Raw genomic sequence first — 13,615 nt, forward strand, 5'->3', positions numbered from 1 at the left:
AAAGTTAATGTCATGTCTCATAAAGACAGAGGCCAACTCCCCCAAAGAAAATAAAAGTGATTGAACAGTGAAATGTTGTTTGGGAAAGAGATTTAAGAGAATTTGCAGCAGAGGTCCTATGTCTTCTCAAAGAAGGAAGATGAAGAGCCGAGCCTGCTGTGAGGTCTGGAAGGGGGTATAGACTCCTTTTTGCAGAGAATAGCATAAGGAAGAGTCAACTAGAGGAGAACAAAAGAATTTCTGAGCAACTCCCAGTGTATACTAATAATAGAATCAAAATTTCTAATTGAGCCAATTGGCATAATTTTGTGACTTTGGTAACACTGAGCCACCCAGCAGTGAGATCAAAGCAAGTATACTGCTGTGTTTTCCTAGCAGTGAAGTGTAGATAGGAAGGTAAGGATGCCAGTAGATCAAAGGAACTTCTTGAGGCTAATAGGAAGAAAATTACATGAAATGATGGGCAACTGATTCATAATAGCTGGACCTACAAGAGGGTAACTGTCGCTTCCCCTCTTCATGGAGGAACGACACTAAACCCTGCCTAGGCTTCCTATCCGAGTCACGGCACCATTATGTCGCTCCCCCTCTTCGTGGAGGAACGACACAGGACCCTGCGCTGTTCTTTTGTCTGCTCGGCCCTCCCCGGGTTTGCTGCTGGTTCTTCCCGGGTTGGCTACCGACCCTTCCACCTCCGTGGAAGGGCGGTTCCCCCTAGCCACTTTCCCCACTTCCGCGGGGGAGCGGCACACCGCCGGCCGGCTCTCTCGGGGGCTGCACAGGTGTTCCTTCAGGTAGATGTTCCTGTTAGATGTTCCTGGTGCATGTTGTCTCTCTCTTCCTTTATAGTCCTCTTCCACCAATCCCAACTCTGCTACCCACACACCGAGTACACTGCTCTCCTCCAATCAGGAGCAGCTCCTGCTGTTTATTGGTTGAACTGGAGGCAGCTGTGTAGAAGCTGTTTTCTCCTCTCCCAGCGCCATATTGTGGGAGAGCAGATGCATAGAATAAGTCTTAATTCCAGTAACTTAGTCTAGTCCGAGTTGCTCCCCACAGGTAACGTAAAAGGATTAAAGGAATTGAAGACACAATCAATGTGAAGAATTGAGTCATACTTGAGAAGCAAAGATAAAGATTGCTATGGCCAGAGGAAGGAATTTCCAAATTCAGGATTTTAGAACTGAGGCAATTTCGAGTGATCCTTGTTTTTGTACCTTTACTTGAAGTGTCATTGTCACATTATCTAGCTGTTCTACTTTACTTAGTAACAATGGAAGAATGGGGGAGGGGATTGAGGATCTTTCCTCAAATCACTCCATGACTCAGTGGCAGAGCAGGAACTGAACCTACAATCTTCTGAGGAGCATTTTGAAAGGTTAAATAGGGGCCAGCATTGTGTCCCGGATGCTCCACTCCCTATCCAGCTCCCTTCCAAAGGCCTGGGGAAAACAGCAGAGCATGACTTAAATGCTTGGGCTCCTGCCACCCACTCAGAAAACCAGGCTGAAGCTCCTGGCTCTAGGCTTAGACCTGGCTCAGTCCTGGGCCATTGTGACCACTTGGAATGAACCAGTAGATGGAAGATCTCTCTGTCTCTTCCTTTCTCTGGAACTCTGACTTTTAAATAAATAAGTCTTAGAAAATGGAAGGAAGGAAGGAAGGAAGGAAGGAAATAGGAAGGAAGACAGGAAATAGGAAGAAAGGAAGGAAGGAGGGAGGGAAGGATATAAGAAGGGAGGGAGAGAGGGAGGAAGGGAGGGAGAAAGGAAGGGAAAATAAATGACAAGTCATAGTGTGGCCCCTTGGAGGAATGAACAGATGGAACATTCTTTCTCTTTCATTCTCTCTCTCTCTCTCCCTCCCTCTCTGTCCCTCCCTCTCTTTCTGTAACTCTTTCAAATAAACAAATCTTCAAAACACAACAAAAAAAGGTTAAATAAATGACAAGTCATAGTTCCATAAAAACAGTAACATATAATCTAGTGAATGGAAACTAATGGTTGCCCAAATGAAGAAACAGTATAGTATACAAAAATTGCCTTTTTAAACTTGTGTTATGCTATGCCTCTTTCTTTACTGTTTTAGCTTCTTAAAGAAGAGAGAATATAAAAGTTTTCTCCAGATTAAACAATAGTTCCTTCCTTGATGTACACTGAGAAAATTTTAAGCCTAGAGGAATAGGTGACTAGCTGCCATGCTAAACTGAATTGTGAATAATCTCAAACTATGATTTCAGAGTGTATGCTCATTATGATACATGGGTTTCACCATTATAGTTCCTTCCACATTTCTTATATTTTGAAAAAATTCCTTTCTGCTGATATTGGTATGTATTTTTAATATTTTTTAAAGATCTGTTTATTTATTTGAAAGGTAAAATTACAGAAGCAGAGAGAGAGGAGAGAGAGAAGGAGAGAGAGAGATAGGTCTTCCATCCGCTGGTTCACTCCTCAAATGGTAGCAGTGGCCAGAGCTGGGCTGATCTGAAGCCAGGAGCCAGGAGCTTCTTCCTGGTCTACCACACGGGTGCAGTGGTCCAAGGACCTAGGACATTTTCTACTGCCCTCCCATGCCATAGCAGAAAGCTAGTTCAGAAGTGGAGCAGCTAGGACACCAACTGGCACCCATATGGGATGCCAGCATTGAAGGCCATGGTTCTAACTGCCATGCCACAGCACCTGCCCCTATGTTTTTAATTCTGAACAGTGGTCAAAAGTAATTGGGAAGGCTAGCGATAGGAAGGCAAGTATATCATTTTGAAGTGCTGTTTAAACAGATTAACCCAACAGAAATTCTCCATTATTTCAAATCTTAGTACCCATCCCTCCTTTGACCTTCAGGGAAAGCTACCAATTTAAACATAGAAAAAGAAATTAAAGATTTGCATTTGGTAGTCTTTTGTTAATATGCATATCTCATATTTCACCTTGAAAATATTGTTCTTCCTTAAACCTTTATGTGGGTCATCAAATTTGGGAAAACTCACCTTGATTGACCATAAATTCAAATGTTTAATTTCAAAGTTTCAGTTCAGAGAGTTGGTTATTCCTCTCAAGTAATGGCTCACTGAGGGGGCAGAGGAAGTTGTTTTCCTGGACTAAAAGCCCTATATGATTACTGATTCTGTTTAGAATCATTGGTGCACAATGAAGAGCAAACTGGATTTTGGTCAGTGTCATTAATATCCTTAGACTTTTTGCAGACAATGCATTTGCTCACTGCTTATTCCTGGGAGAGATAATTTCTACTCAACCCCCTATCTCATTTCAAGTTCTTTCCTCTTGAGTTGAGACTAAAATGGTATTGGAAAAAGATGATTTTATGATCTAAACCAGCTAGGAACAAACTATATAGCATGAAGGCTTAATCTGGCCCTCTGCTTGTTTCTGGAAATCAAGCTTGTTAGTTAACTACATTTGTCTAATATATTGCCCACAGATGCTTCTGCACTACAAGGACAGAGTTGAGCACTTTGAACAGAGACCTTATGACCTTGCAAGCCTAAGTATTTACTGTCAGGCCCTGACCTTTGATCTAAATACTTAGGACAAGTCCCTCGAAGTACAGGCAATAAAAGCAAAACTAAAGAAATGGAACTATGTCAAACTCAGAAGCTTTTGCACAACAAGGGGAATAATCAATAGAGTGAAGAGACATCCAATAGAATGGAAAAAATATTTGCAAACTACCTAACTAAGGATTAATATCCCAAATACACCAGCAACTTAAAAAACTCAACAACAACAAACATCCAGTTGAGAAATGGGCAAAAGACATCAATAGACAGTTCTCAAAAAAAGAAATACAGCCGGCGCCGTGGCTCACTAGGCTAATCCTCCGCCTTGCGGCGCCGGCACACTGGGTTCTGGTCCCGGTCGGGGCGCTGGATTCTGTCCCGGTTCACCCTCTTCAGGCCAGCTCTCTGCTGTGGCAAGGGAGTGCAGTGGAGGATGGCCCAGGTGCTTGGGCCCTGCACCCCATGGGAGACCAAGATAAGTACCTGGCTCCTGCCATCGGATCAGCGCTGTGTGCAGGCCACAGCGCGCCGGCCGTGGCAGCCACTGGAGGGTGAACCAAGGGCAAAGGAAGACCTTTCTCTCTCTCTCTCTCTCACTGTCCACTCTGCCTGTCTAAAAATGAAAAAAAAAAAAAAAAAGAAGAAGAAGAAATACAAATGGCCAACAAACATATGAAAAAAATGCTCAACATCATTAGCCATCAGGGAAATGAAGATCAAAACCACAATGATATACCACCTCACCCTTGTCTGAATCATTGAAATCCAAAACACACAAAGTAACAAATGCTGGCAAGGGTGTGGAGAAAGGGGAACACTTATACGCTGTTTGTGGGAATGTACATTAGTGCAGCCACTGTGGAAAACAGTGTGGAGATTTCTTAAAAAGCTAGAAATAGACTTGCCATATGATCCAGCAATCGCACTGCTGGGCATACACCTAAAAGACCTGAACACAATGAATCAGAGATACCTGCACCACCATTTTTACAGTAGTACTGTTCACAATAGCCAAAATTTGGAATCAACCAAGGTGTCCATCATCAGATGAATGGATAAAGAAAATATGGTGTATATACACAGTGAAATACCATTCAGCTATTTAAAAAAAGAATGAAATTCTACCATTTGCAGCTAAGTGGACACAATTGGAGGACATTATGTTGACTGAAATAAGCCGGACCTCAAAGAACAAATACCACATGTTCTCCTTTATATATGGGAGCTAGAATTTAAAAGTAAACAAAAAAGAAATATCTGTATGTATCACTAATGCTGCAAATATAGATTTGTAAAATTTTGTTTTAGACCTTTGTCAAAACGATGATTAAGAATGTTATACTACTATAGTTTTAATGATCTGTGATTACTTTAAAATTTACTATATATGGATGAAATGGTCATTTTTCCATTCACTTATTGTTTATAGCGATTGTCTATATTCCCACTAAACTAGGGTATTTTTACTATTTATTTGTAAAACTTCTTATTTGGAGAAGTTATATTTTAAAGATTTATTTTATTTATTTGAAAGATAGAGTTACAGAGAGAGGTAGATACAGAGAGGTCTTCTGTCTGCTGGTTCACTCCCCAGATGGCCACAATGGCCGGAACTGTGCCAATCCGAAGCCAGAAGCCAGGAACCAGGAGCTTCTTCCGGGTCTCCCACATTGGTTCAGGGGCCCAAGGACTTGGGCCATCTTCTACTGCTATCCCAGGCCATAGCAGAGAGCTGAATCAGAAGAGGAGCAGCCAGGACTAGAACCGGCGCCCATATGGGATGCTGGCACTTCAGACCAGGGCTTTAACCTGCTGCACCACAGCACCGGCCCCTATATTTGATGAAGTATTAAGCCTTTTTACTGTAATGTAAATTTAAAATATGTTATCTCAAAAACAAACAAAAAAAATAGAGAAACGGAGAAGGAAGGAAGGTGGAAGGAAGACAGGGGGAAGGAGGGAGGGAGGAAAGGAATTGAATTTGATGAAAATAATTAAATATTAAAATCAAGAAATACTTAGAACAAGAATCAAAGCACTACTTGCTTGGTGGATGTGTAAAGATGACAATTGTCTCACAACATATCATAGTCCAGTAGTTTAATAAATGTCTTTGTTAAATGTTTACTGTTGACTACTATTATATTTACCTTGTAATTTTTCTCTCTTTTGTAGTCCCTGCTATGTGGATATTTGTTAGCAATGACTGATGTGGAAACTACATATGCAGATTTCATTGCTTCAGGAAGAACAGGTAGAAGAAATGCAATACATGATATCCTGGTTTCCTCTGCAAGTGGCAACAGCAATGAATTAGCCTTGAAATTAGCAGGTCTTGATATCAACAAGACAGGTGAGTCATTTGACACACATTTCTCTATCAACATAGAATGATTTGCAGCATTTCACTAAGATCAAGGCACAAAAAGCCAGCTTTGAAAGTAACCACATGACAAGAGTTATAAAAAGTATAGGGCCAGATGAAAGTCTGTGACTAATCTCTTCATCACTCCCACTCTGTTTTCAATGAATTCTCTTTATAGGGTTTTCCACTCAAATGTTGAATCTTTAACGATTTTTTAAATCCTAATGACTTAAGAGCTTTGAAATCGCTTATACAGAATATTTAAGTTGGAGCTCCTACTCTTGACAATATTAGTTACTTCTAATGTCTAACGGGTAAATATTAAAGAAGCTTCACTGGTGAGTCTGACACACCTTAATTCTAATAAAGATTTCAGGGCCGGCGCCACGGCTCAATAGGCTAATCCTCCACCTAGCAGCACCGGCACACCGGGTTCTAGTCCCGGTCAGGGCGCCGGATTCTTTTCCGGTTGCCCCTCTTCCAGGCCAGCTCTCTGCTGTGGCCCGGGAGTGCAGTGGAGCATGGCCCAAGTGCTTGGGCCCTGCACCCCATGGGAGACCAGGAGAAGCACCTGGCTCCTGGCTTCTGATCAGCGCAGTGTGCCGGCCGCAGCGCGCAGGCCGTGGCGGCCATTGGAGGGTGGACCAACGGCAAAAACTTTCTCTCTCTCTCTCACTATCCACTCTGCCTGTCAAAAAAAAAAAAAAAGATTTCAGAAGAAACTGGTCTCTAGGACTAATTGCACTGAGAATTGAGGTGAAATAATCTGTTAAATAAGTTCCAGGTAAAGAGGTCTTTTAGCTTTCCTTTCATGATACAAATGATTTGTGAAATTTTCCTCTTCTTACTGTGCCTGGAATTCTTACTCAAGGAGTCTGACTTTACTAGTAAAAATCAAAAACAAGTTTTATACTCTAAAATATTTGACCACCTTCCTTCTGAGTGTTAGTAAGTCCCATGTAATCCTTTCTTCCACTGCTTTAACAATTATCAAAGTTGAATGTGTTCCCCTTCAAAATCTTATGCAAAAATAACCTTTAAAACTAGAAAGAATTCATGATTAAGGAATCATAATGTTACATACATGAGAAACAGTTATCATAGTTTGTGACTTGTCTAGTAACTATTCAATATGTCTTCACGATTAGAATTTTATGGCAAACACTTCAGTTTACTGGAAAATTGAATCAGGGTATATATACAAGTACATTATTGAAAAAAAACCAGCACATTACCTTAAAATACCATAAGGATGCATTTTATTTGGTGACTAAAGGGCAGTATGTCACTGATTGGTAATTTAATATTCAGATTAATAATAAAACTATAATCTCACCACTTTAAAATATTTGCACCTATTTGTCCTTCAGGTTTCATTGTTCTCTTTTGTTATAGTCAGTAGTCACTTCCCAAGTAGCTCTGAGAAAGATTAGAAGAAATTGTTCTGATTTCATGACATGGGATGGGTAAATATACATTTTATTCAGCCTTTGAAACTTGGCTAATTCATTTCATATGATTTCTAAAAAAATTTTACCTTAATATGCTATTTTGAATAATCTATATTAATTTTGTTCATCTTTAATATTAGGATATTTTTAATTCATCATGTAATTTAATTTCTCCTTTTTCCATTCTACTTGAAGTTGAGCATTCTTAGCCCCAAGACCTTTCTTACATTAGAGAAAATATTTACTATATAATTATTATCAATAACCTAAATAATAAATTAATATTTCATTTTAATAATTATGAAAAATAAAATAACCTTATATTTTAACTAAGTATATTATAATTAAATAATTTAGACTAATTCAGATATCTTTGTGCTTCCAAATGTCTTTTCTAAACATTTCTTCATGTTAATTGCCATCTTCTAGACTTTTGAAAAATTTTCTCTTTCAATCAAAATTCATAAGTAGGCAAAATATAAATAGCATTGACTCTGTTATTCTAATATACAAATAACTAAAATAAAAATTACACCATGTGAAAGTCTAAAATGTAAAAAATCATTAATGTAAAACAGCATATTTAACATTGCTGCCTGAGAATTGGAAGGAGCTTCCTCTTGTAGCTCCTAAATTTCAGTTTCATTTTAGTTTATACTCAACAATTTTGCTGCTTCATGTTTTCCTTTTGACTTGTTAACAAGTTCTATTTCTCAACAGCTCTGTTTGCAGCATAAATCTAAGCCCTAAGAAGTGCCACACGATACCTAGAAAATCCCAATCCCCACTGGAGTCAAATTCCTCATCTTATATTTATGTATTCACTCTCATCCTTAAATATTCTGCTGTCTTACATTTGCCCTAATTTGACTCCATTCCCTCAGTTACCAAGATCTTCTCCTATTTCACAAATTCTTGCTGAATGGTAATCCACATATCTCAGATTCAGACCATCTACACATCTTGGGAGACTGACCATTTTTCTAATAATAAAAGCAGTATATGAAAATAATACATAATGCCTGTTTATATCTTTGAAACCTCTTTAGGACAGTATATGATTTTTATATGAAAGAAATGCTTTGAATCTTCCTAAAGATTTCCTGTTTTGGGAGTATGGTCAGATGTCTGGTGTATACTTGTTAAGAGTACTGTTTTTCAACATTATGATCCAAACAAAAAATCAACCCATTTATTTCCAGCCATGGGAATTATGATCACAAACTCTTAGCAAATATTGGTATAATATTTATTATTGCAACACCCCAAAATATTTTGTCCACCAAGACATATTGGTTGCCTAGGAACCAAATAGCAATGAAAAATTTTTAATCTTTGAGTCAAGGATTGCCTACAGCTTGTTCTCTTATAAAGTGACCTAATAGAGAGTAGAAGCATTGTTCAGTTTCAGTGTATGCTATGTGGATAAGATTGCTGCTGAGGTTGTAGTTCTGAGTAAAAGGTAGAATTATTGGAATTGTACATATATTCTCTAAGGTCAGACCAGACACCATTGTAACTGTTTGATAAGGGATTATTCAGCTTACAATATGTCCTTCATATTCCACTACTGCTTTTAATTTGAACTAATATAACCTCTGAGCAGTCAGCTGTTTATCATCAAGTGTTATACATAATGGAAAATGCAGTTTAAAAATATTTTTTCAAGTAAGCTAGAGAAAAAAAGATGGTTTCTCTCACTTCTGATTTCTATTAAAGATACTTCTGATTTCTGTAACCTGTTACACTATACACTGGTGATGAGATTTCCTAGCTATTTGTCAAAAGTATAGCTAATCACTAACAATTGTGAAAATTAAAATGTTATTTTGTCCCAAGTTCATGATATCCCAGGTTCATAAGGTCCCAAGTTAACAGAATTAGCCAGGCCTTGAAAACTTCAGCTATTTTCTTGATGGTCTCTATGAGGATTTTAGACTTCCCGAGTAAGGCTCAAGATACTGAGATCCAGTAATAAAAGTGATAGATTTTATTTTGCCCTTACCCTCTTTTTCATTTTCTCTTACAGAAGGTGAAGAAGATGCACAGCGAAGTTCAACAGAACAAAGTGGGGAAGCCCAAGGGGAAGCAGCAAAATCTGAAAGCTAATGCCCCACTTTGACCTTCAGCAACACCTGACAATGTCTCACATGTCCAGAAATGGCTGGAATGCATTTGTTTCCATGAGTGAAAAGGGGAAAAAGAAAATGGCTGTGCTGCATCCCAGGAGCCCGCTCATTATGTTAAAAATGGGGGCAGAGGCTGTGGCTGCAGACAGACTTTTCTCTACCTCTGTCATTAGCAATGGTTGAAATCATGTGGCTTGTGTTTGGACATCATTTTCAGATGGATCCTTTCACCTGACCATATGATGAAATGCTTGTAGAGAGTAGCACTGACCTAGATGATGATTCTTCCTGTAGCATCTGGCCCCTCACAATGTCAGAGGATTTAATTGTGTCTAATTGCAAAGGGTTGGTTGAAACCCAGAGTTTATATATCTCTGGCTCAAGTATTCACCCAGTAAATGAACCATCCAGAAAGCACTGTTTTTAGCATTGTGTATCCGTGTGTTACTGCTATGTTATTGACACTGTTTTGTATTGTACAATATAGATGCTCAGCACTGCCCCCTTTGAATGCTTATGAAAAACAAAAATTATGTACATTACTGTGAATTTTTATACCACTCATTTTTAAAAGGGCTGCATTTTTATTTTAATTTTTCATAGTGTGTTGGTGTACACAGGATAGGACACACTTTTTTAACCATAATCTTTCTCTTTGATCACTGTATACTGATGAATTGATTAAGCCTAAGACTCCTTTGCTTTATTACACAGTATTTGAAAATATCCATTAATGTGAATTTTACCAAAAAATCAATCTGTTGAGTGTCTGCACAGAGCAGAATTCAATTTGTGAATTTTGTTTTATTTTCAAGAGGAGAAACGTCTCTCAACTAATATTTTTAATTTTTAATTAGGAGAATTTTAAAGATTTGGGAAGATAGAAAAGAAAACCCTAGATAATGCTACGAACTAGAAATATTTTGTTCTGTGGAAACAAATTTCTCAAATGCTATATGTTCCCATTTAAAGTTGAGAGACATCTCATCTTCACCAGGCTAAGACAGAGAACATGATCTCCTTGCAATCATGTGGACACCAATCACAAATGTAAAGCCCTCGTGTTGTGATTTTCATGGTTTTTTTTTTTTCAGCCCTAACAGATCCAAATGTTATTATGCACTTTTTAATGTTTGTAAACTTTTATTAATAATTAGTGTGAATTGCATTCTGATACAATAATAATTACCATCCTTAGAAATTTACAAAATCTTCATTGATACTGTTGGTGGCCTCTGCTGTTTTTTGACATCATAATACTTGTGTGGAATGTTGCCGTGAGCTGTGGAATCCCTCTGGTCAGTATTATGAAATCATTTGTTAGTTGTAATAAATAAGGAACCAGTAGTATGCCAGTGGTTCATGCATTACTGGACAAAAAGCCAACAATAGGAAATCCCTTAGCTGTCCTTCACGGGTTTGATACAATTCCAGATGAAACTGCATTTCAGCAGGTGATCTTATGGTTCTGCCAGGAAATCAGCTCTTCTTTAAATTTACAGACAAGATGAAGCTAAGTCTTCTCATAGCTCCCTTTGCAGTACTTTTCTACTACTGGGATAGGAATATGGGTCTCATTTGACTTTTAAACAGCTGTATTAGGGAAGAAAATTAGCAATGTCTTTCTGAGAACAGAAAGAGGACAGATTAAATTTTAGAGGACTTCTATCCAACCCATAAAGGGTCAAAATGTCCAGCTAATATCCAAGCAAATCTACTTACTAATAGACTCACAGATGTGAAAAGATGTTCCTGGGGCCTAGACAATCTAAAACATACTGCCTATATAATCACTTTTCAACATCCTCATTAACTATCTCCATAGCTTTCTTGTGAATCTAAAGTTTTCATCTTCCTTAAAGTTGTGGAATTTTAAACTGATTTCCTGTGATTTTGTAAAGTTTAGAATCAGTGCTGAGTATATGTGGAGGGTTTATATTCCTATGTGATATACTATATTAATGCATGTGGTGCCATGCTTGTCTTTGAATACATAAATAGTGCTAAATTGTGAATTTGTATGGAGCTTTTGATTTAGTTTGACCTCTTACTGCTACTTTGTCTGCTATATTCAATCCCAATCTGGGAAGGCAATGTCAAATCTGTGAAGGCATTCTCAAGCTTGGAAGGTAAATACTGACTTTCCAATACATCCACATTTTATAAATTTTGTTTAGCAAAAGTTCACAGTCTTTCTAATTTTGTTTTAACATCTTGTACTTGCAAGTCAATAATACACATGGATCTAAATTTTTAAGGAGGAAAAGAAAGGGTAGAGAACAAAGGCATTGGTTTGATAATAGGCACTGGATGCCAATACCATCCCAATGCCAATGCTATCCCAATGCCAATGCTAATCACTTTGCAGCACATACTCATTTAATTTTCTCGCAAATCAATTAAAGAGATATTGTTATCCCACTCCACAGATTAGGAAATTAACACTCAGTAGAGAATAATTTTTCCAAGTTTAAAAACATAAAAGTGATGGAATTAAGATTTGAATCCATGTTTGTCTGTTTCCAAGGAGCTCTTTACTGCCATAGAATTAAAGGCAATTTTTGGAACTTTCAGAGATGACTTTGCTCAGCTTCCATATCTTAGAGAAGGAAACTGGGGCCCAGAAAGAAAAATTGCCTTTCTCAAGGTACTTAGGTGGATAATGATATAAATGTGAGTAGATCATAGAAAGTATACTTTAAAAAAAAAAAACAAAAAATCTGATTATTTCTTATTTGGGAGACTATACCTTGCAGAAGAAATTTTTCTATTAGGAAAGCTACAAACTTACCATGATTCATATTTCTCTTTTTCTTCCATTCTATTTATTTTCATTTAACAAAATACATTAAGATTTTGGCTATTTGATTCATTTGCAACTAGTGTAAACTCGTCAGCTTTATCAATTGTAAGCATCTAATGCCAATGTACTGCTCTCGTAAATTCATAAAAATATTTTTCCAATAGGTAACAGATAGTGCAGCATCCAACTTTTAGGTGGTACTTCTTACTTAGAGACGATGGTAATGCACCCTTTTGGAAGATAATTATATTGCTATTATAGAGAATCAGTAATGGGTAAACAAATGTAACTGCTGAGCAACAAAACTGTTGAGTGACACCACAGTAATAGTAGGGAGGAAATGTATAATTATCCAGGAAAGACAGGAAAGGATCTATAATTTATGATGTCTTAATAGACTCTACATTGTTCTTTAATTAAGAGTGGCAGTCTCTGAACTCATTTGTGAGCCTGTATGACATGTATTTAGCAACGTTGCATGCTCACATAATTGATATTAAAAGCAACAAAATTTTTCTGAAATTTTCACAGTCTATTAAGAGTATTTATTGAACACACACTATAACTTGGTGCTAGTAAATGCGATGGAGAAAATAAAGGAGAAATCCAAAGCTTCAGCCATCCTGTGGTGGATGTACCCAGTGCTCCAGCTCCCCTTTTCCAGGTTTTACTCCATTAATTTTCACCTCTATTTCATTCTAGTAGCCCACTTCCTGGATGTTATCAACCAGAACCATTCCACATCATAAATCGTAGACCCCAGTATCACAAATTTATTTCTTACTTGCTTACCTGCAGAAAGGTGATGTCCAATAAGGAGAAAGACAGGCATTTATCAGAATCTCCAGTCAACATCAGCCCCTAACATTCAGAGATACATTCATACATATTCTTTGCAGAATCACAATCAATCAAACCACCTCCTTTTCTTTACTTCTGGGTAACTGCAAAATTTTGTAATAATGTTTATTCATTGTTTGAAATATCAGTTTAGATATAAATTCTACACAGCTCGCTCTCTTTCCATGTCCCTGGGGGACAGAGGAAGCATCCTTTGTTGAGGTTTTTTTAAACAATTTTCTTTGAGCTTAACAAGAGGTCTGTTAATTTTATGGAGTCTATGTATCCCAAGAGAAAGTCATTTTTCTCTATGGATGAGAACCTGCCATGATGTATGGATCTGTATTATGTAACTACAATCTCCCCATTACATTTGTTTGCTACATCCTCAGATCCTACAATGCTCATTTTTTCATAAATATGGGCATTCCACCTGGAAACTGGACATCCAGAGATATGTGGACAAGATAATCCTTTATATAGTTACATATAGTTATATATATATAT

At 37.6% G+C, this 13,615-nt stretch overlaps 1 protein-coding gene across 3 annotated transcripts in view; it reads left to right on the plus strand.

Annotated features, from left to right (window-relative positions):
* PKIA (cAMP-dependent protein kinase inhibitor alpha) overlaps positions 1-12,790 on the plus strand; it is a 96,986-nt gene extending 84,196 nt beyond the window's left edge. For all 3 annotated transcript variants that reach the window (XM_008255683.5, XM_089335447.1, XM_002710648.5), the window contains 2 exons: positions 5,696-5,873; positions 9,366-12,790. In XM_008255683.5, coding sequence (XP_008253905.1) covers positions 5,723-5,873; positions 9,366-9,445 — 231 coding nt within the window. In that variant the 5' untranslated portion in view covers positions 5,696-5,722 and the 3' untranslated portion in view covers positions 9,446-12,790. The remainder of the gene's footprint in view (positions 1-5,695; positions 5,874-9,365) is intronic.
* Positions 12,791-13,615: the final 825 nt, after the last annotated feature.

Source organism: Oryctolagus cuniculus, chromosome 6 (genome assembly GCF_051225735.1).
Source record: "Oryctolagus cuniculus isolate XC-2025 breed Fujian yellow rabbit chromosome 6, ASM5122573v1, whole genome shotgun sequence".
Taxonomy (NCBI): Eukaryota; Metazoa; Chordata; class Mammalia; order Lagomorpha; family Leporidae; genus Oryctolagus; species Oryctolagus cuniculus.